The sequence below is a fragment of the Siniperca chuatsi genome, linkage group LG15 (genome assembly GCF_020085105.1).
Source record: "Siniperca chuatsi isolate FFG_IHB_CAS linkage group LG15, ASM2008510v1, whole genome shotgun sequence".
NCBI lineage: Eukaryota > Metazoa > Chordata > Actinopteri > Centrarchiformes > Sinipercidae > Siniperca > Siniperca chuatsi.
Window position 1 is genome coordinate 14,210,450 of NC_058056.1, and position 23,979 is coordinate 14,234,428.

Genomic DNA, 23,979 nt, shown 5'->3' on the forward strand with positions numbered 1-23,979 from the left:
ACGACATATTGTGTTAATTAGTGAACTTTAGAGGTATAGGTAGGTGGATTTTGTCACCTTTGGGCTAACTGTTTAGCCCCCTTTCCAGTCTTTATGCTAAGCTAAGGTAACCGTCTGCTGGCTATAACATTACCTTCATATTTTCCTTACAGACATGAGAATGGTATTTATCTTCTCATCTAATTCTCGGCAAGAAAATGAACGAGCGTATTTCCCAAAATGTCAAACTATTCCTATAATGGTTTGGCTGTTTGGTCCTTTCTTTTGACTTGAGTGCCCCACTTAAATAGCCTTCCCAGAGTTCTGGGCATTGTCTCCTCTGGCCCTGCCTCCCCTCAGTAAAGTCCTTCTCCACTGGCTGACACTGCTGGCTCTGTTAAGATTAGATTTGAATTTATGAAGATTGTCTCACCTGGCGCACTGCTATAATCTATGCTGCTGTAGTAATTCACATTTAGGCCCTCATTTCCAATGCAGTCAAGAAGATCCATAATTCACCATGACAATGTAATCACAGGTCCACATTAAAAAGTCATTATTGTTTAAAATCGGGGGGCCTGACTGAGAAAACACTGACTATACTATAGCTGTCTTTCCCCTTCACACGGTTGTTTACCCAAGAACAGAGGGCAGTGTGATTTAAACGCACACTTACAACCTTATTGATCACAGGGGGGTTGAACACACACACCACACACACCCAGAGTAATATCATTGTCCACTGGATCCACTTGTGTTTTTTGTGCTGATTAGCAGGTAATCTCAGTAACAAGCTTTGATCCCTGCAGATTAGCAGAAGGATAAGTACACAACATGTTTGTTCTGATATCTTAGACATGCTATAATCCGTCTCTGCTCTATTGCCCAGTGGTCTTAGATGTGAAGTTTGTTGTGTATTTTTCTCTATATAGCTGTAATAAAACCCAGCTTTGCTTAATGCTAGAGGTCAGTGTGGTTTATAAAGTAATTGATCCGATTAGGTGTTTTTATATCCTGAAAAACAAAACATGCTGCTTATTAAAACAGGCTTTTAGAGGAACGCATTCTGGTATTTTTGCAGCAGTTTGAGACACTTGTTTATTAATGGTCCTTGTTTTCCAGTTATTAACTCTCACCATATTTTGCCTGTAACTCCTCATTTCAAAACATTTTGAGGTGTTGAGCTTTTCATCTTGATTTCATCGCATTACAGAGGGAAGAAGGAGTAATTTCTCCACTACAAGCCTGGATAAGTCCTCAGGCATAGTGTTTTACAGTTGACTGCTCAGCGTACAAGACTAGCTTTGATCCTGACCCTGGAGGTCCTTGTCCCTGATTCTCTTTCAGCAACAAGGTAAAATTAAAGAACAAAGAAATGTTTGGCTCATCTTATGTGAGCTTGATATCATCTTTCATGTTTTGAAATCATGTCTTGAGGATGGTAACTTATAGAGACTCTGTTGTTGTGCATGTGAAAGGAAATGTACATGTCTCACTAACTGATACGCGAGCAAATTAGATCAAATCAGTCGTTGTAATTCTTCTTTTTCTTCGTACCTCACCCTGACCTCATCATAATGCATTCATTGGTGAACCATTATTGACCTCCCTCTTCGCCCAGACTTTAATCAGCATGATTTCAGCAAGGATCAATAACTTCTTTTCATGTCTCACACTTTTCACTTTTTTTTTTCACAAATCAATACTGTGCGTGATGTGTTGTTCTGCTACCATCTCCACACCAATGCAAGACTAACATCGGCTCCATTCAGCTTTTACTCGTTCCTGTCAAAATGTCAGGTGGTAACATCTTCTCTTTTTTTCTGGCTCTTATAAAGGTTTATTCCATACAAAACATATTAAACACGTGCCAAGGAGATTAAGATTGCATAAGGAACATTAAAACTGAAATTCCTCTTAATCCATATTCTTGTACACAAGCATTTCTTTAATGAAAAAACTCCTCTATGAAGTCATCCCTCTAGGAGCATTTGATCCATTTAAATCGATTTAAACATAAAACCATGTCCCCTTTATTACAGATGCATTATTTCTGCAATAGAAGGGTAATGTGGAATCTATGAAATGCATATCCAACCCCAGATCAGTGGGGATTGCAGAGCCTTTGTTAGTGCTGAAGCTTTGTTTTGCTTTAGATTTATGATCGTTGCGGGGAGTTGGCAGGAGCTTGTGTGATTACTGCTTACACGCTGATTTATACCTCCCTTTTAATTATCTGAGGGGGTCTGCAGCTTGCTGATGCCAATACATCCCTTCTTTTGGGACCACAAGGGGGAAAAGGAGCCTCTCTGGTTTCCACTCCACCCATTCTCTCGCTGTCCGTGGTTCTGGACTGAAACAGGGATCCACTGCGCTCCTGTCAGCATCCTAGTCCTCCCCAGAGCAGAGCAGAGCAGACGGATGTTTCTGACATTCATACCCAGTGTGGGATCTGAAAGGAGGCTTTATGGAAATATGAAGCTGCTGTCCACTGGACATGTAACTCTAACTAACACTCCCCAATGGCCTATAAATTGTATGGTTGTGAGAGCCACACAAATCATTTCCCTAAGCCCATCGTCTCGAGTTACTCTCTACTTTTTCTTTTTTATGGAGTCCTCTACTGTGAAATTACAATGGGCAGATCTCATTCCAGCAACAAGCTACTGATTTTCCCAACTCATTTAGTATTCAGTTTTCATACCTAGTGTGTAGGATTTGAAAAATCTATTACTGCCCTTACTCTGCCTTTTAATTCTGAAAGTTAATTGGATAAGAACGCAACAAGTGACAGGTTAAGTCATTTCAAACATCATTCCCATGATTCATTGCATAAGGTAATTTCAATGCAAGATTTTGTTTATTGCAGTGGAAAGACATGGAGGCCATTAAATCTTTGGTAACTAGATGTGCATTATGAAATTAGAATAATACATTCTGTAGATTCATACTGGTCAAAGACTTCTCTCTCTTTTTTAAATAACCTCCGGATTAAATCCACAAAGAAAATAATAAGTATGCAAAATACTATTGTACTTAGCAGTTATTGTAGGTATGTCCTTAAGCAAACTAAAGCCTCATTAACTCAGTGATTTAAGTTGAATAATTAATACAGGATATATGCTGGGTTAAGACGGCTAATGTGCATGGCATATCTTATTCTTTAAACCAATATTAAGCCCCAATCACATTTTTTCTTCAAAAATGGTTCGCTATGGCTCCAAATCCATAACTACTTATTTATGGTATTTTGGCTTAAAGGCAGAGGAATTACAAAACTAACCAGTGCAAAGAGCAAACTTACCCGATATCAGTCAGTTTAAGTCTAATTTCTGAAAAGAATATGGAACCTCTTACAAAATCAAATCTTATATTTTGACTGATATCCATAATGAATATGAATCAGTAAACACCACATCATGAAAACAGATTCATTTTTAATGATGTTTGAAGTAACATATCTGTTATAATCATGATAATCATAATTGAACAGCCTGAATGCTGCTCACAGAGGGGCATGTCTTGGATTTAAGGAGGGTTTATTTCAAGCAGGACTGTTTTGTCTTTCCTAATTATTTTTAATGTCTGTCATTAAGCTGTCTCTTGGGGGAGGGATCCAGTCCTCTTTCTGTCTGTTTGGACCTCATATCAGCAGCCAGGCTGCCTCCCCATTAATCCACCTATTGTCCCATAGACCTGCTATGTGTCTACCCGTCCAATCAACAACACAAGAGCAGCGACAGTGAGAGGGCATTAATGAGCTGGAGTTGAAGAGATACAAACAATGTAATGCTTATCATTCCTCTGTATGCCATTATCCACAATCTAAATATCATGAAGTGATTTCACCTGATTTAAGTGCAGTTTCACTCACAAAAGAAAAAAACAAAAGTACTTGAAGCGGAAAAATTAAAAAAGAAATTCAGGAATATCCATTTATGTCAGGAATACATGATACCAGAATGGAATATAATGGAATTATCACAATCGGTCATGCAGATTTTGTCATTAGTTTTTTAATGATGGGCATATCACCTGATTAGATCAGTGCTCGGGGCTCTGTTGTGTGAGCAGGTGTGGCGTCCGAGGGGCTCTTCTGCAGCTCTTCCACATGGGGGGTTGTAATGAGGTTAGTGGAGCCTGCAGGAACTCACACAGGACATGTGGTGATCTGATTAGGGGAAAAGGACACTGTAACTTTTAGAGGCCACCACACCACACATCTCTGGCTCATCCTGACACTTGGTTTACAGTAGATGTCCCATCCTGTTGTCCCTGTTCCTCGCTGTCCACACCCATTAAGTGAGGCTAGGTGTGTAAGTAGAGGTGTGTGGTGAAGGTGGTGGGCATTGGGGGATTGGTGGTGTCACATTGATGGATTAGTCCGCTCATTGCTAGCTCCAGCGATTAGGTCAGCAGCCCAAGAGACAGCAACACGTCTTCTGCTAAAATGCTGATGCTAGACTCACTTACTGATTATAAGTCACTGCATCACTGCCAAGCAGAGCTGCACACACTCACCGAGCTGCGGTGAATAATACAGCAGTCCCCCTCGGAGAGAAGGGCAACAGACTTCAGAGAATCAGGGCGGTTTATTCGGTCAAATCTGCCCTCTCAGAGGAAGGCCTGAAGCTGACATCTCCTCTGTGTTCAAAGCCCATATCCTCTAAACACATGCACACCTCCTTTCTTTTTCTCTCTGTAAGTGAGAAAGTGCAGAGTGGCAACAAAGGCGCGCGCACACACACACACACACACACACACACACATTAAACTGCTCAGCTCTCGCAATGCCTTCACAATAATGCCATTCCACTCTTCGCAGCAGCCCACTTTCATTTGTTCAGTAGTGAATTCTCTGGCTGTTAAACTCAAGGATTGACTGTGGTGCTTGTCAAGCTTTTATCTTTTGCCCTGATTCATTTTCATTTCCACTGTGAAAGGGAGGACAGAGCGGCATCCAGTGCCATTATTTTGTCTGAGATGAGCCGATCTCGCTACAGAATCCAAAGACATATCTTGTGTGAGTCATCCCATTGTTTCTCAAAGACATTGCAACATTACTATACTAAGAGAGATGATTGCAGTAGAATTTTATGGACTATTACAGTGCGAGCGATGAATCTGGTGACCACAGAGTAATGACATCCATCTACCCCCCACCACTGGGTTTAACAATTCACAAATGTGATTACAGAGGAAAAACTGTTTATTTCTGTCTTATTACTACACCATATTGCTTTCCATAATAACCTAATTTCCTATAAAAGGACCATTTTGTAAGTTAAGTAGCTTGTCTCCTTCAGTTTACACGACAGTTATTTTCTGATGGCCATTTTCTGTTTGTGCTGTTTCCAGCATGTTCTTAATGAAAGAACCAGTATGATTTCCAGAGATGTCCAATGGCCTTATTAGACTCTTTATCATCAGAAAAATCTGTTTTTTATGAGCAGTAGGTCCTTGCAGTTCATTGCTCCCATTGGTGCATATGAAGGCTCCAACCTTCACAATAAAAATGTGACTTTTTCTCTTTCCATAGCATGATAGCATGGATCGAAGCATAGATCAGATTTTATTATGCTGGACATTCTATTAACATAATTATGTGAATAGGATTTGTTTCTCTGCATATTCAAAAGTCAAGCCTAGCATCCCTATATTGATGTGTCCATAAATGGTAACTACACAGTGGCTGACATTAACTCTCCTGGACAGAAAACAAAAGGGATGTGAATGAAGGGAACTCCCGCTGTAGTAAAAGCCTCAGCCACAGGAAACGCCACCGCTGCAGCATCGTAAAGATAAGAAGACAGGTGTTTTCTCTGCTCTCCAGCCATGTGCCACTGTGTTGGCTTTTGTCTGAACACACACACTTCTTTGGATGGATGCCTTTTATGGCACACATCACAGAGAAATACACTTCTATTTCCCTTTGATTGCTGCTGTCTGCTGGGCAGTTATCATGCTATTGTCACTGTTACATTGGTGGAACTAATGAATCTGATAGGAGTGTGTTGCCAACCCCTATACATGAATACAATGCTGCTAAAATCTATAGGTGTAATGAAAAAGCAGATTGTGTTACTAGTGTATAAATATTGTACAAGTTAACAAATCTCTGTGGTTGCATTTGGAGAAAACACACTGTGGGTGTGATAAAGATTATGTTTAAAAGAAGACTTGTCTGCCCTCTTCAGGCCTGGAAAATAATTTGGACATTTAAAACTGCCAGTGTACAGGTGTGGCAGATGCAGCATTGGGTGTATCTCAGTAGGTGTACTTTTTTTCCCTTGTCTTATTTTTTCATTCTCAGAAGCCCTGAAGCAGAATATCAAACTGAACTCACCAGGTAACTTATTTGCAATTAGATTTGTTTTATTTGCCCCATTTCTCCTCAACAGCATCTGTAGTTGCTGCTGGAGCCAATTACTCCCCCAGTAAAAAAGAAGAAGTGCAAAACAGGGATCTGGGTGGGTGGGTGTGTATGTGCATGCATGTGTGCGTGTATGTGTGTGTGTCTGCGTGCACGCAGTGCATCTACAATTTGTGACAATTGCCATCCAGCCTGGACGGGATTCTCTGGGGGACTTCCAGGAAATTACACCTTGTTCTCATATCATTCCATCTTCCCTGAGCCTGTTGAGCTGCCCACTTCCTCACCAACTCCCCCCGCTGCAACTGACACAGTTATTTTACCACTATATGGCACCAAAATGTTACAGTAGCCCAGTTTTTGAAAAGCCATTTCATTTTTCACTCTTGTCTGGGACTTGCAGTAATGGGCTCCTCTCACTCCACAAAGTTCCATCGGTAATACACATTCGCTGGCCTTCTGCAACCTCAGACAGCGGACGCAATTATGACAGGCCTAATGCTCTACTGAACTGCACTGCAAGACTACTTTTAGCCAGATAGACAATCTTTAGACCAGGGCCATGTGAGAACAGAAAGCTGTGAGATTCTATACAGAGATCTTTATATATATTACAGTTGGATGGTTTCAGGAGGATGGAAGCTGGGGATCAGGAATAGAGTCTTACAGTAGATTGCACTCCACTGAGGGTTTCAGTAGGTCAGGTTTCCCTCCTGTTGGGTTCATTCTCTTCTGACAAGAAGTTAATCAGGCAATAGGCATGCTAAACCCACATCTGTTGGCGAGTGAGCAGGAAGTGACTTGAAAGATGAATGTTTGGCTTTAGTGATTCCCTCCCTGTGATGCACCAACAAGAATAAATCAAGCAAGAGATGCTGAAAATTGTGCACAAGGTGTTTCCATGCCAAGAAATCTTCTAGACCCTTCAGTAGATCTGACATTTTGGATGGCTGAAGGGGGTTTTCCACCAGAGACTGCATCCTACATTCTGATATAAAATTAGCTTCTTCAACCCTGGACAAACTCCTGTTGTGTTAAAAGCTGAAGATTTTCAGCTATAGTGGCATGGCTCTATGAATGGCAATGTCAGTCTGTCATGCGGTTGGTTGGTCCACCACTTTGGACTTCCCAGGCGATGAATCCCACTGACTTTTATTAAACGCCACCATGAGATTGACATTTGAGATTTTTAGTGAAATATTTCAACAGTTATTGGAAGCATTGACATGACATTTGGTGCAGACATTCAGGGTGAATTGCAATAACTTAGGTGGTCCACTGACTTTTCCTCTAGCACCACCATCAGGTCAAAATGAAAATGTGTCCAGTACTTTGGTTTATGACCAAATACCTGCAAAACTAAAAACTTTCCCATTAGCCTCTTCTGTACACAGTGTTTAGTGCTTATTAGCAAATATTAGCATGCTAACATGCTAAACTAAGTTGGTGAACATGGTAAACATTATACTTGCTACACATCAGCATGTTAGCTTTGTCATTGGGAGTATGTTAGCATGATGATGTTAGCATTTAACTCAAAGCATCACAGTGCCTAAGTACAGCCTCACGGAGCTGATAGCATGGCTGTAGACTTTTACAACATTTTAGATACAGCATAAACAGTATGTGTGTGAGAGGAAAATTAAAAGGAAATACGGGTGTAAACTTGCTTCGGACCAGGAGATTGTCCTGTGACTGAATATACAAGGTTAACCTACAACAAAATGACCACAACAATACAACAATGAATGCTTTTTTGCTTCAGTGCTGTGTCAGATTTACAGTAATGCAGTAGATGGGAAGTAGCAGGAAAGGAAAGTATGCCCTGCATTGTTAGAAACATACTGTACATCATCTCAAATCACAAAGACTAAATTAATGTTTCCATTTTGAATGTGAGTTCATGCCTCTCTGTACACCATACAGAATACATCTGGACTGGTATTTTGTTGGGTTTGTCTGTTTGCTTCATGGGTATAATCCTCCCCATATGATATGGAAGTGAAGCATTGAAATTATACCAGAAAGCAGCATGTGGTTGGGATACATCCTCCAGTAATAAAACCAATATTGTAAGATAATTATCATGGATTTTACAATATGCCCACTGCATTTCTCCTGTAGGGGAAACTGCCAAGCGTATTTTTGCTTTTTATTAGTTTCACAGTAAAACACTGCCTTACTATGTTAGATGTAATACAATAGCCTAGTTTTATAGTCAAGGGAACCTACAATAAAAAAATAAACGCATCAGTGCTTGCATACTAATGTAATGTACAACATAATGCATAATAGACAGTATGTAGTTATGTTGTTTGGTGTTACATATTTTGTTTTATATGTGAGATATAACTAATGTCCAGAAGGGCCCAAAGTGTAGATGCTGACCTGTTAGGCCACAACATTAAAAAATAAGCCAGTCTGTATTCTGTTGTTGCCATAAGTTTGCTATGTAAAGGTACACTATTCCTAAAACAACAGCAGAAAGTAGCAAATAAATCGTGAAATTAAACTGTGAAATTATTTTCTGTCAATTTGGACTGTAACTAATAAAACAACAAATTAAATACAATTTTGGATCCAGTTAGATTTTTTTTCATGACACTAATTTCCCCTTTACAGCTGAAGATATCTCCTTGTGAGCTACCCAACATATGGCACACAACTCTTCCTACAGTGGTAGGAAGTTAGGAGGAGTTGTTCAAAATATTCAGGTACCTTGGTTTTTGATTGGCGTCAGAACTTAATAAAATATAACTCTTATTCTTGAAGACACCGGCATGTTTGTTTTATTTTATATGACTGGAGAGTGACAGGAATGATAGGAGCGAAGGAGGGATCGACATGTCAAGGTTCCTGAGCTGCATTAAAAGCAAATTACTGCTATGCGTCATGGCCAACTGAACTAAAGGAATAACATACCTTTTATCATGAAGAATGTCCCTAAAAAAAAAAAAAAAAAAACACAGGGCAGTTGTGGCTAATTATTTCAACCTTTATAGCAGAAACAAATCCACTACCAGCTGTTCCCAGCCAGCCACGTGTTTTGCCTCAGTTTAATTTACTGCGTGGAAGGTAATTCTGCAGTTTTAGTATATTTTACCTCAGTACTGTATAACAGAAAAGCAGCAGTACATCCTAACACTCTCAGGAGCAGCAGGTTAGTCTCTCTGACTGCCTCTTTGCAGCCTGTCAGAATGAGCCATTGCTGAGCAGGTGGGATTGTCCCACTACAGAGATGTATGCATCAGGAAGCTGTAAATCCTCCACCGCCTTCCATTTGTTTACGCCCCCTGTTTCCCGCCAAACAAACTACTAGATTTCCCATGAGAGCTCCTGGCCCCCACACAGCGTCCTCAGTGGACATGCTTTACGGGCGTCACAGCCCGATGAAAACAGTTAAAACACCATTTTTAAAAAGGTGTGTTTGTGCGGAGGGGAGCGCAAGGCTTAGATTCAGCTCAATTATTAGCACAAAACGAGAGGGTGTGCTATAAATCAGCATGCCGATCATGCCTGTCATTCTTTTGAATAAACGCCCTGATTCATTTTGCAGACAAGCAATTATGCTCAAATTTTATTTTAATCCATCTCCTGATTCATGCATCAAACCCTATAACACCAGGGCAGGTGGAAAAGGAGTGGGAGCAACCGTAGGGTGGGTGCTTTCTCAAAGCAGCATCATAATGCTGATACAACATGTACAGTATATGAATAGTGCCATGGTGCTTATCCAATAACACTACTGAAAAATATTCATGTAATGTGGATCAGGTGGATTATCCACTTTTTGCTTTAAACCAAGTTAATTACATGGTGTAAAAGATGGATCAAATGCATATTTTGCATTTAGGATGTCAGACTATTAATTGTCTGCTTTTCTTTACTCATCTTTCAGATTTTTTATTTGAATAGAACCTTTTCTTTGTTGTCAAGCTCAAGCTCATTATATACAGTATGCACACTGAGATTTCCTGCTCTTCCTAACTTAAATGAAAATCCCAATTATGTCAAAGCTACCATCCCAGATGGGTTCTGTTAATTAGGTGCACTGAAATGTCAGCACAAGCTTCTCATTTTATTTTTTACACTGATGTGAGATGGTTAAACTGGGGCTAAATCTAGTCTAAACCTTGTACGAGTAGGTGTGAGTGTACATCTAATATTTGAGTTTTATGTCTCTGTGCCAGAATGTTTTATTAACGTGGTGCCTCACAGACGAGTTGATATATTTCACTGGCGAAGGACGTGACCCTGGTTGTTTATTTCCCATGATGAAATTGTCCAGAGGTTGATGACTCCGTAAATAAACAGTTCATGGAGCAGTTGCTCTTGGCTTCCAGTGACCAATGTAATTATTATTGTGTAATCATCACAGGGCAGATGTGGCCGTCCAGGTGTAGGACTCTATTGTAACAATTCAAAGAGACTTAGAAACACCACCTGCATCCACTCACCGACCTAAGGGACAGCACCTGTTTGTCTCAGGCTGTAATTTCTACTTCTAAAAATCCTATTTTTTTTAGAAATGAGCTACCACCCCCACCACTTTCACAGTGTAATTTACATAGTCAAAGCTCTCAAAACTCTGTCCTCTAACTGTACGGCTGCCAAACTGAAGAAAATTAAAATTACAGTGAGCTTTTCTGCATGTTTTTGGGGAAAAATAATTGAATCATATTTTGATTTAGAGGGGACAATATTATTCTAAAAACAAAAATGCTACAGTTGGACAGAAAAGTTAAGCAAGGACAATGCTCCTTTAACAAGATTTGTTTTGTGGTGTTTAAAGGTAAATTTCAGTCTTAATGTCTTTGAATGCTTCATTTATGTTGCTTTACTTTATTTTGTGTTTTTTGCTAAAACTTGTAAATACAGTCTCATTTCACTAAAATATAATTTTAGGGTTAGTGCATTCATAATACAGACATTTCTATTTAGGCCATTTAAAATTTTCTGTTATAGCCTACATTTGTAAGGCACAAAGATCAGCTTCATTCAAATGTGCTATTTACAGGGTTGATATAAATGTATGTAAACATTGAAAATAAATACCATTCATGTTTTTAAATTTTGTTTGTCTGATTGGAGAATGTCATACACTGTGTCCCCTCCACTTCTAAAATCAAACCTTCATCTTGGCTCCTGCTCCACTGCTTAAATGTACTGTTGCTTTGGCTTATTTTGGTTTTGAACACAACTTGGCAGTCTCATATATAATCCTAAATTGCTACAAGACAGACAAATGTCTTCTCTCGCTTTAAAAATCCTTTGCCGTGGAAGGAACACATCATTGGGGCCTCACAAACCCAATTATGCCCAATAAGCAGAGCTGGTCATACAGAATTGAATCTAATTTACTAACAATTAATGGACATCATGTGGCAGGAGCTGTCTGTTAACACCAGAACAGCTGAAACCTGGGCTATAACACACAAACAGGAAGTCTGGCAACTGCTGCAATAGCTTTCATCAGTGATTTTCTTCTTGTTCCTCCTCAGAATATTTTTTTTACAATGACCTAATCACAACATTATCATTATCTGAAAATGTCATCATTAGAACATCAAATGTAGGGTTCAAGAGTACAATAGTGCTGTATATGATGGTTTACTCTCTGAGGTGTACATTTTGTAAAATTACCAGTGTCTTATTGTATAGCACTCTCATTGTACCATCTCAATTGAGCTCTGCGTGTTTTGTAAGTCACCATGAGATGTAGTTTTCTATTCCAACCACCTTACCATGCTTTGTCAGCACAATTTACTGCCTGTGGATCCACTGTATGGACAATCTATAAAGCCCTCCCTCCTTACGCCCACGCAGCTGTTAGAACTGTGTTGCAGAGGAAGAAATTAAAGAGCCAAGCAAACATGGATCTATAAACATATTATGTCCTGTTGTTAATGGAAATGTCATCAGAAGAAATCTCACAGCTCTGTTGAGCGATGAGTCAATTTTCCCTGACTCGCTCTAAACCACTCGCATGTAAAATGGCTGGAAATTCCCAGGATTAAGTATGTACAGTAGCACCAGTTTGCCACCAAAAACAAAACGACCAAATTTTCCAACCAATTAAATTTAAAAGCCTCTTATCCCGGTTTTGAATGGACCATAATAAAAAAGGATTTTGAGAGTAGAAGTGGAGATCTTCTCTTGGAGGATGAATAATGACACATAAACATTTACTATGTGTGGCCAGTCCCCGCTGGTCACTGGCCTTCTCTGCTCTTCCATAATACCCCCCCCCCCCACCTAACTGAGTTTTCATAAAGTGAGGTGTGTGTCTCTGAAGCCTGTATCAGTGGTTGATGGACCGTGACACTGACCGTAGCTCCTCCTGAGGCAGCAGCATCACACAGTCGCGGTCATGTCTGTTGGTCACTGACTGTGGAAAGAGATGACACTTAACCTTTCATTTTATCAGTGGCATTCCTTTAAACCTGTGAGATGATTCTTATGATGTGAAGTCATGCAGGAGGAACAGATCAAAATAAGGTTTTCTCAGTGTTACAAGCAGGAGTTGTTATCTGAGTGCTGTTTTGCCTGATAGTTTTGGTCGACTAGACTCTGCTGCTCTGCTCAACAGTAATATCCAACAAATTAGCATTTTACCAGCATGTAATAAAAGTGAAGATGAAATGGATTCTGCAAAGAGCTTCAGTTTATCAGATTAGGGACATGCAGTAGTCCCTGAGTTGTCTTAGGAAAGCTCTCACAACAAAGAGGTTGCAAATGCAAATACACATTTTAACAAGACATCAACATCTCAGTGGTAGCAGCTCTGTGAGGCTGTACATTGGCACAGTGGTGTTTTGAGCTAAATGCTAACATGCTGATGTTCAGCAGGTATAATATTTACCGTATTCACCATGTTAGTTTAGCGTGTTAGCGTGACAGTTGCTAATTAGCACTAAACACAAACAGCTGAGGCAGGCGGGAGTGTCATTAGTTTTGCAGGTATTTGGTTTTAAAATTTAGGCCTGATTATGGTGCTAGATGAAAAGTCAGGGAATACATCAGGGAAGTTATTACAAAGGAGAAACCTGAGGGGAACATTAATGTGTGTACCAAATGTCATGGCAAACCATTCAATAGCTAAATTTTTTTATTTCACTAAAAATTAACAAAGTCAACATTCATGTCAATGTCACTCATGGTGGCCCTAGAGGAAAGGTCAGGGGATCACCAAAGTCAACAGGATTCATCCTCTGTACTAACGACAGTCCATCTAATAGTTGTTGAGATATTTCAGTCTGAACCAAAGTGCTGGACTGACTGACCGACTGACCAACAAGACCGACATTGCCATTCCTAGAGCCACACCGCTAGCTTGGCTAAAAATAAAATAAATTAGCTTCAGTAAGCTAATACATGTGTTTTGAAGGTTTATGCTTGTGCTCCATACAAAGCACTACACTGTCAAAACATTTTATTAATGATTTTATAAACAAGAATTTGACAACTTGAAGATGCATTTAATCAGATTGTTGATACACATACAGGGATTTCCATTAGAAACAATGTTTGTTTGCAGTTGCTTTGAGGCTTAATTTGCATTGCAATTTACTCCCTATAATATGCATTTCTTATCATTTAGCAATTGCCCTCCAAAATTGTTTCACTCTTTGCACTTATTTTGGAAAAAAGAAAGTGTGATGTGAACATGAGCAGCCTTTTAATAATGACACTCATTTTAATGTTGTATCCCACAGTAGCTATGTTGTGTCTGTTATGTGGTTCTTTGTGGCTCAATTTAGACTCCTAGTGGAGAAAACTGAACACAGTTAATGTGGCTACAGTCTTACTGTTTTTTTCCTCTCACCTCAGATTCAGCTTTAGACACTTGCCTCTCCTGGAGTGCTCTGCTGACTGAAGCTATCTGTTTGTCTTTGGCTAATATTGGAACAAATCACTAGGCTTTGGTGCTGCTATGAAAGCCACCCAGATCTCATCATTATTGTTCCACTCAGACACCCAGAAGGGGAGAAAGCGGCCAAATGCAACCGCTTTGATGGAGTGGCCCACACCTGCATGATTACGCAGAAATAGGGGGAACATGGGAGAATGAAAACAATGAAATGATGAGCAGCAACAAGGTCAGCGAGGCTGCAGGTGTTTTGTTAATACTTGAGCCTTATTGACAGGTGCCATGCGGTCTGTTTTGAATTCATCACAGGCATTAACCCAGTGACCTATTCCACAACTAGAAAGGCTAGACTGATACCAGTTGGCATGGCAACCTGAGTTGATGCTGTGTGGACAAGACATTTACATCCTAAAATCTAACCATGAGTATACTTTTAGCTGGACAGACAATAAATAGCAAAGCTGATCTGCTGCTAATAGCTTGAGTGCATTTAACTTATATTTTCTGCAATAATGTCTCACTTATTTATTCTTTATTAGTTTAAAAAAAATACAATTCAGCTGGAATGCTCCAATATGATTTTGTTCCTTGGTTTTCTTATTATCTTCCACCTGCTTGTGGAAAAAATAGCAAACAAAAGACGCAGGTGTTTGGTCGTAATGACTGTGGACTATGACCATGCAGTGTAAAGCGGTGTGAAATAGGGTTATTTCTGTAAGGTCTAGCAGAGATCCTGTGACTGTACTGTAAGCCTCATGATATCCCTGTTAGAACGAGTAAGCAGCTGTGAGTGTCACCGTTCTTATCTTACACTCTGACATCATGTCTCATAAGCATTTAAGGGGGCTGAGACAAATGCAGGAATAGAAGAGAGAAGAATAGGAAGAGAGTTATGAGGAGGCATCTAAATAAATGTGACAGTTAAGGGAGTATCGAGGATGAGTGGGAGAAGGTGCAGTCAGCAGTCAGATCTGAGTGGCTGTCACACATGACTTATAGGTATGTAATTATCATAGACGTATAAATTTAACAGTAAGAAGTAAATTCTGTTGTCTCTCAGTTAACAGAGAAAACAAACCTCAAACTGACTCTCTTTTTGCCAATAGATGGCCCAGAACTCTCGGAATGAGCGAGGAGGGCCATGAGACATGTGGACCTATGATTTAGAGCAATAATCACTTCTCTCAGGTGAGAGCATTTTTACCTGTTGTACTACATAGGACAATTTGCCTTTATTGGACAGCTTGACAATGAAGAGGCAGATAGGAAACGGGGGGGGAATCGAACTTTTATTTTATGTTACTTTGTACTTCTACTCCACTACATTTCAGAGGGAAATATTGTACTGTTTACTCTACTCCATTTATTTAACAGCTACAGTTACTAATTGCTTTGATTTTGCACACACATCATATAATATGCTTACTGTATACTACTTATTTACTACTATATATACTTAGAAATTATGATCCATATATTATAGAATAAAGGCCTTGCCCGCACAGGTGTTTTGAATTATGTGTCTGATTAGAACTGCTCTGGTTGGAGTCGCGCAAAGCTATGTATGCTGGGATATACATGATCATGTATAAATAAGAATTTGTAAATTGTTCCACAATAAAATTAGGAGAGGCCATGAAGTCCCCCACAATTTGTATTTTTGTATTGTTTTATAAGATTAAAAAAAAATCAACTTTGGGACCACAAGTTGACACTCTGAAAGGGACCATTTTGCATAACGAGTACTTTTACTTTTGATCTTTAAGTACAACTGGTAATACTTTGTACTTTTACTCAAGTAGTATATGCAGTACTTTTACATGTAACAGCATTTTTACATTGTGGTATTGCTATACTTCTTACACCGCTGCTTATATCAGCATTCATCAGCATAGTCTAAATACTGCAATATTCATTTTCTGTTACATATAGTTTTTTTTTTTTAGCTCTTTGTGCTGTTTTTCTAATGAACCATTTTGCCAAAAAATCCTATTACACCAGTGATGATGGATAGAAAAAATGTATGTATGAGACTTTTCTGTAACTACAGAGATACACATTGCCCCACCCTGTTTTGCAAAGCTTTTTTGAAAGAAGTGTCCACAGGATTTCAGACTGTTCACTGTCCATGAAATGTCCACTAGGGGGTGCAAGAGTGGCACAAAAGATTATGAGCCCAGCAGAGGTGTTGTATGAGGCATTCCCTTCAATCAACAGTTCTTAATGAATTGATTTTAACATGGTGTGAAGAATCATTATAAAACCCAGTTAAGAGCCTGTTTTCATTAAAAACTTGTAAGTAAAGCTCTAGCTTCACAGTGTTAGTCATGCTGAGGGTGTAGTATATACTGTATGTGTCCCTTTCACAGTCCAACAGTAATGAGAATTCAAGTGATGACACCCTCACAGCTCTGATTGTATAGGATCTATGGGGATTCGTACTAGAATTTTCTGCTCATAACTGAAGGGCAGCGGTTATGTTTGAAGCACTGCAGGTCTGAGAACTGACCCAAAAGAAATCATATGGAGTGTGGGATGATATATAGATGTGTCATAATCTTAGCTGGGGGATTTGCGTTACTGTGTTTACCTGGACAGTGTTTGTCAGTAAAAGTCACTGGGTCAGATAATTGAGTAAGAGACAGATGGTGGCAGCATTTACTGCTGATTACATGGAGGCCATAAACTGCCTTTCAGTAGCTGGGGGTGTCAGGTCCAAGCCTATTAAACTGCCAGTGCCTGAATCTTAGAGGGATGCAGCTGCACAGGCAAGAGAGTGGAGGGGTTTAAACAGTGGACCAAGACTAGAGACTCCAACATCCAGAGTACAGGCACACAATATGTATATATTAACAAGGATGCACGGTTTCATGTAACAGTGCATATGGTGTTTTTTGCAACTCCGTAGACTCAGTCCTGCAGGATCTCCATGGTGCCTTTCCTCAAAAAGAGTACTTGATCTTCTCTTCACATCATTGGAGTTGGCATACTGTAGCGAGGGACGTAGCCTCTGTCACTCACACAGAGTAAAATATTCCATACCAGAGGCCTCTAGACTACAGCAAAATTGCATAGAGTGCCTGTATGTGCACAATGCAAGAAATATAAATAGTATATGCTGATGTAGGGACATGCGCACTGTCATGAAATGATACGGGGACACAAGAGAAGCAGTGTTCCTCTGCAAACCTGCTGGACAATGCAAAATGCATTATTGTAACAAATGGTTTATGATATCATCTAAGATTTATGACCTTATGGTAAATATCCACATAGTCAGACTCTGATTTTAACTCTTGATCTCGCTGATAAGGTTTTGTAATCACGTCATATTTAATAACGTACTTATTTACTGGGGGTATACTGTGATATTTACACCAGCTCAAGATGTACTTATGGTAGAAGTGTATAAATCTAGATTACACAAAGCATTAACACTAATTGAATATATTGAGGTTTACTGCATTGCAATAACCTGCTGATGTTAGATTTATATCTGTGGAGAAGTCACCGTTTCATTCTACTCTGCATTCTGTTGCAGGGCCTGCTCACCATTCATTCACATTAGTCTGGTGTGTTGGCTTCCATAGCCAATACACCAGACCACCAGCTCCAGAAGACAGACAATCAATATTCGAATTACAGGTAGATTTCCATTCTTCCACTGTAGAATAGTGAACATCAGTCAATATCTTTGTGAAAATGATTGGCAGTATATGTACAAAAAGGTGTTTGGAGCAAGATTAATCAAATTAGTCAATCTCCCAAGCAACAATTTTATATTAAAATGTTAGAAAACCAGACAGTGGTTGGTAAAATGTAAATCTTTACCACTGAACAGTTCTCCAATCTATGATATTCAAAGTTGCAGCCAGTGTAGAATATATTAGGGACTTTCCCAACAGTATTAAAACACAGCATAAAATAAGTTTTAAAATAGCTATACATTTGCAAATGACTTATGGTGACAATGCAGAATGAATATCACCACTGAAGTCAAAAGTAATCTTTGGGCCAAGAGCTACCTAAATTACATTTTATTTTTTGTTAGCATTTTGAAAGTCTATGGCATGTGGCTATAGACAGTGGGCAGCTTTGACATTTTTATTGACCTACATGATTGGATGCACTATAAAACTGTATGAATGCCTACATACACTGGTATTTTATTTTGTTTTACACAGTTTTACTTTTTACATACCATTTTTAGAAAGTGTTACAGGAAAATCTTGAAATGGTCACCTTATGACAGATTTAAAAGCAACTACTTAAGAGTGAGTTCCCAGACTACTAAGCTCTTCATCTATGGAAAAATTGACATTTGCAATATCAGGAAAATTCAGACACATTTAAAAGATGTCTGGTTTATATACATATGTCCTAAAAATAATCCTATGGTGGATTCCCTGACACAAAAACAGTATCTGCTTTAAAATATAAAGTATTGACTTAAGTAAACAATGGATAAGCTGTGCACCACCAGTAATTTGTTCATGTGCTTACTTATTTTGTGAGTTTTCTTTACTTTTTGTAACATTTTGCTGCTTTCATGCTTTTTTCATGTTACTTAATCCCCAACATAACAAGCACAATGATTTCTTAAAATACATATTGCCATATTGTCATCATATGTCATATTGTGCCTCATCATATGGTAAACAGTTTTTCAGTTTGAAAGGGTTACAGTCCTGCTTGGGTGGGTTTCCTATTGCACGGTTGTTGTCAAATGTTGTTAACATGAAGACAAGAACATCCAGTGCCACCTCCTCACAGCTGATGTGTGTCTGTTCAGCCTGACTGGCCTGTAATGAGGAGATGGAGCCCATTCTTTTTCAATTAGGACTGAACACTGAGAGTCAACCAGTGGCTTTCCAACTCAATCACATCAGACGCTTTGCTTACTTTCTCGCTGCATTCTAACTCAGCACCATTGACACCACAGTAAAGTGAGCAGAATCCCCTGTCTGTGTTCCCCAGGTCCCCTGTTGGAGGGGATGAAGCAGCCCTGCATCAGCATAATAAAGTCCCACGGCTGCTCTAGATTCTATTAGTCCAAAATGAGCTCTGTTCACAGTTCCCTTAGTCTGACCTGCCAGTGCAAGTTTAATGCTCTCTTATCCCCCCGTCCACTGGCATTCACAACCATTAAAATCCCATCTTGCTTAGCTAGGTGTATCGGACACTTATGGAGACTGACTCTGTCCATTTGCTTTGTGTTACCCCATCCGTGTCCAAATGGAGCGAGGGTGGGGAGGAGTGCTGCTCTCAAAGTCAAGACCCATTCATGATCCTCTGGATCATCCGTGGATCAAGTGCTGTGGCCGTATCTCTTCTTCTCCTCTCCCTCTCTCTCTCCACAGGCACAGATTGGCCTCACATTAATGTTGATTAGCAGAGTGTGAAGGGAAGTGAGTAAACATCCAGAGGAGGCACTCCTTGTGGATAAATATTTGTTGTCCTTGTTTGAATAGTGAGGAGTGCTTTCTCTCTGCCATACAGTACAGTGACTGATCCTAATGACCTAATGTGTTTGCATCCACTGTCTGGTTTGCTTTAGAGAATTTGGTTTCTCTGTGGTAATGTGAAACATACTAACACAGCATTTATTCTAGTTTGCTTGCTGGTGCATAATTCTTATGCACTCCTCATTTATAAATCATAAGTGGGGCAGTAAGGCACTGTAGATATACATTATGTACTGCTCTGTGAATGCACAATAGCAGGGACAATATATACATCATAGAACATTTGCACACTATATATGGTTTTCATTAGCAACACCTACAGCATTGCAATCTCCCTTTTCAAGGATTGAAGAGTGACCCAATGTGCTAAACACAGGCTGGCAGAGCTACTGTACATAAGCAGAGCAGGGATTGGTCGACAGCTCTGCCACTCAAACAGCAAATACTCTCCCACTTCCTCTGTCCTCCTTTCCTGGTGCAGCCTGGGAGGAGGGAGGGGAATGGATCTTTTCTGTGTGAGTCGCCGGAGCTCCCTCAGCCTGCTCCTTACCACCTGCCCTTGACTTACTGTGCTCAGACGAGAGAGTAGAAGCTGTGCTGCTCGCTTCTCCTCTGGCACCTCTCTGTCTGTGTTTATGTGAGCAGCTACATTTTTTTTTTTTTTAAATCTTCCACTCTGTGTGTGGCTGTTTCTTTCTACCTGTGGTGCTTCAGTGGAGTGGCGAAGAGAGGAACGTTTGTCCTCAGCTGGTGGAGCTCTGATGGAAGGCAGTGCTGGCTCTGGCTGGGACTGGGGATGCTGAACGGGGGGAGGGAGGGCCTGTTTGAGCTGGGACAGCAGCTCCAGCAGCAGGGGGAGTACCAGGCTGCCCTCCACTGCTTCCTCAGCTGCCTGTTGGGACTGACCCATGTGCAGAGCTTCACCTCTCTGCCCAACTGCCTACACCAGGTGAGCCAGATGCCTGAGGACTGGGCACACACACACTCAAAACATTTGTGTGTCTCTCTCCTATTTTTTCACTTACACACACATACCCACAAGCATGTGCAATTTCATTACACGCATCCACAAAATCTGCTGTATCATGTATATTTGCACAGCTGTATAGACACGTTTGCATTACTTCTCCTTTAGAGCATTATACATTATCACAAACCACAGCACACAGTACACATTCAACCTTGATATCATTAACACCAATGTCAAATATAACAGTGCATCATGTGCCCTGTGTTGACACTGTAAGATCATATCAGTCTCAATATGACTGATAGTGTGCATGCTGCTAAATGAGGTATCAGACGCAGCACTAATATACAGTTACAGTGTTATTAGACAGCTCACATTGTTATAAATACTGTAGTATCCCGTTCATGTCTGTCCCATTGTGTGTGGACTATGTTTTGCTAGTTTTGAGATCACAGGCATTATGTTTTGCCACTGTGTAGCCAGGACAAAGTCTTAGCAGATTACATTGCTTTACAAAGCCCTCCTCCAAAGGCGAGGCTACAATTTTAATTCTGTTTAGTAGTGCCTGAAGGAATGTCCCTGATGTCAAAACAAAGCCGTTGCTCCAGAAGTTTGGACCGTATGGCATGATGTTGACCAGACCAATGGTGCTGCGAGGAGAGCAGAATTACTTGTTTTGACAGCCCATGACATCATGCACACACAACCTGGAATGATGTTGGAAATTAATTATTTAATATTTAACCATGTCCCCTTGGTTGTTTTTCTCTGCTTTACAGATTGCAGAACTTTTCATCACTGAAAAGAATTGTATCCTTTACTAACAGGGAAAAGTCTCACTCCACATCTCACATCTGACGCTTTTACTTTCACTATCCCTCCAGGCCTGCAAGTGTTGGCAAGCAGGCTAACTATAAAAAACTAGCATTCTATTTCTGTGAGGTGAACATGTAAACGATTGTCAGTGGTGGAAGGCATGGCAAATTCCAGCACAATGGAGGCTGTAGACCCTTTATAGAAAGCAGTGTAAACTGAGGGGGATGAGTGGATGTCTTTGGGCGAGTTCATAATAACATGTTTGTCCCAGAATGCCATACGTATTGTGTGTAGCTCGGGCTGTGTGTCTGTCTCTTAAGAGGATTTGTAGGCTCTTATCTCTGTACAACAGAGCACTAATTAACCTGTATCTGCACTGACTAGCCTGTGCATCACCACTTCACTGCTTCTATAAACTATGGCAGTATAGGACATAGAGATAAAAGAGAGGTGTTACGTTTCAGGATATATTACCTCCATGGCTCTTCTCCCCGTTACTGAGACACTCCAACACTTAACTTGCCAGCTCAGGTTATCCACCTCAGCAAGGCTCTACCCCTTACTGTCCATTTTCCAAAATAGGTCGATTTGCTGAGCTTCACTTCATCAATAGCCATCAATAGGCCCCTCCTCAGCATGAAAAGGTGTCCACTTAAGAGGGTCGTCTACCGTGACAGGGTTAAATCATTTGACACATAGTACATTATTACATAACTTCATCAATAGTAATGGTGTTTTGTCATGTCAAACTGTGGTGTTTTATGTATGGTAGAGTAGGTCAGCAGCAGAGAAAAGCAATTCAAAATAATAATAAAAGTTTTTTAAGCATTCATAATGTAATCACAAACATAAGATATTCACACTAACATAATATAGTAAGAATTACATCTAATGAGAATGTTAATAATATCATTGTGTTCAGAGATTGAAAGTATGTGGTCCTCTGGGGAGGGAGGTGAAGGGTCAGTGTGCTCAAACTGGGAGAGGATATGGGAACTTGGGAGTTTCACACAAATGTTTACGACAACAGAATTTGCAGCGTCTCCTAGTTGTCTGTGGGTCTAACCAAATCCACAATCAGGAAACAAGGCTGAATTTACATGTTCAAAGTATCTTGATTTTGTGCTGGTACACTGGCTTTATTTCAGACAAATATACTGTAGTAGCTGCAGTTGATAGTGATAGTGGCCATGACCGCTTAAGGCATGATGTATTGTTATCAGAGCTGGCAGTATCCATGAGTGACCTTTGTCCAAAGCCAAAAGCTGTTTTGGCTGCTGAGTGTTTACTGATGCGTGTTTCTTGGAAAGTATGCTGACCCAGGCGATTTGACTTTAATCTCAAATAAAGCAGAATATCAGATATAAATCTGAGCATATACTATATTTACATTTTTAAAGTGCATATGCAGTACATAAAGAATTGTAATAGCTAGTCAAAACGGGCTTATGAACATAAGCTAATCAATATAGTAGTATCACATATATATATTTGATCACATGATCTGTAATTCTATCATTCTAGAGGAAATCCCAGATTCCTAATGGCTAGAGCTGATAATGTACTTCATGAGGTTATTTCAGTGCACTCTTAGCAGAGTTATGCAGCACGTGTGATCAGTTGTGCCTTTGAAGGTGCCAGTGTTAATACAAGTTCTTGTCGAGTTTTGGAGTGCAGTCCAATTACCAGTTCAGGGGATGTTGTGTGTATGTTTGTGTGTGTGTGTGTGTGTGTGTGTGTAGATGGGTAAAGTGGAGCACACATTCCCTGGAGAGGATTGTGTGAGGTTCCTGTTGTGGCGTTGTTGTGGTCCAGCCAGGCTAAAAATAGCAGACAGAAGTGCTCTGACCTTTGATGATGGCTGTTCCCCTAATCCTCCCTCCCAGATGGTCCACCTCATACTCGCTTTATTCCCCCACTGCCAGGTGACTCCCAGGAGCTGGGGCAGATATGCTGAATTTCTAGTCATCCTGTAATATACCTCACCTTTGTTCAAAATAAATGTGTGGTATTGTGTGCAATAATAATGTTATCCCAGGTTTTATTTTATTACTAAAAATGCTGGCTTTTCATGACATGTTGCTATGTCATCTCTTACTATATGTACATCCACTAATAGCTTTTCACCATCCATCACCTCTTCTGGTATCTTGTCGTGCTCATCAGAAGGAAACATTTTAATTTTTTCATCTTTTATCTTTCTGTTTGATAGATGTCCTTTCCTTTTGTTGAGAACCACATGTACAATAGGATTTTAACGGTACTGTCTCTGATGTGTGGCTTGGCCTGTCGTGTTCTTTCACTTGTGTGAAGTACTGACATTATTCTCCGGATGACAAAAAGCTTAACTGTTCTTTAAAAGTAGAAACCTATTGTCCATCTTTTGAACCTCAATATAAAAGTAGTAGATATTTAGTTTTATGTGAGATATATTAAAGTATAATTGGCAAGTAGTGTCACGACAGTGATGAAAAGTAAAATACCCAGAATGGAATTTATAGTGTTT

General features: G+C 39.9%; 1 protein-coding gene across 3 annotated transcripts in view; it reads left to right on the forward strand.

The window, feature by feature from the left end:
* Positions 1 to 23,979, forward strand: part of lg15h14orf180 (linkage group 15 C14orf180 homolog) — a 42,173-nt gene that overhangs the window by 4,586 nt on the left and 13,608 nt on the right. For 2 of the 3 annotated variants that reach the window (XM_044166190.1, XM_044166191.1), the window contains exons 2-3: positions 20,402 to 20,636; positions 21,437 to 21,467. In XM_044166190.1, coding sequence (XP_044022125.1) covers positions 20,402 to 20,636; positions 21,437 to 21,467 — 266 coding nt within the window. Of the gene's footprint in view, positions 1 to 20,165; positions 20,637 to 21,436; positions 21,468 to 23,979 lie in introns of those variants that run through there. The other variant, XM_044166192.1, reaches the window with a different exon arrangement.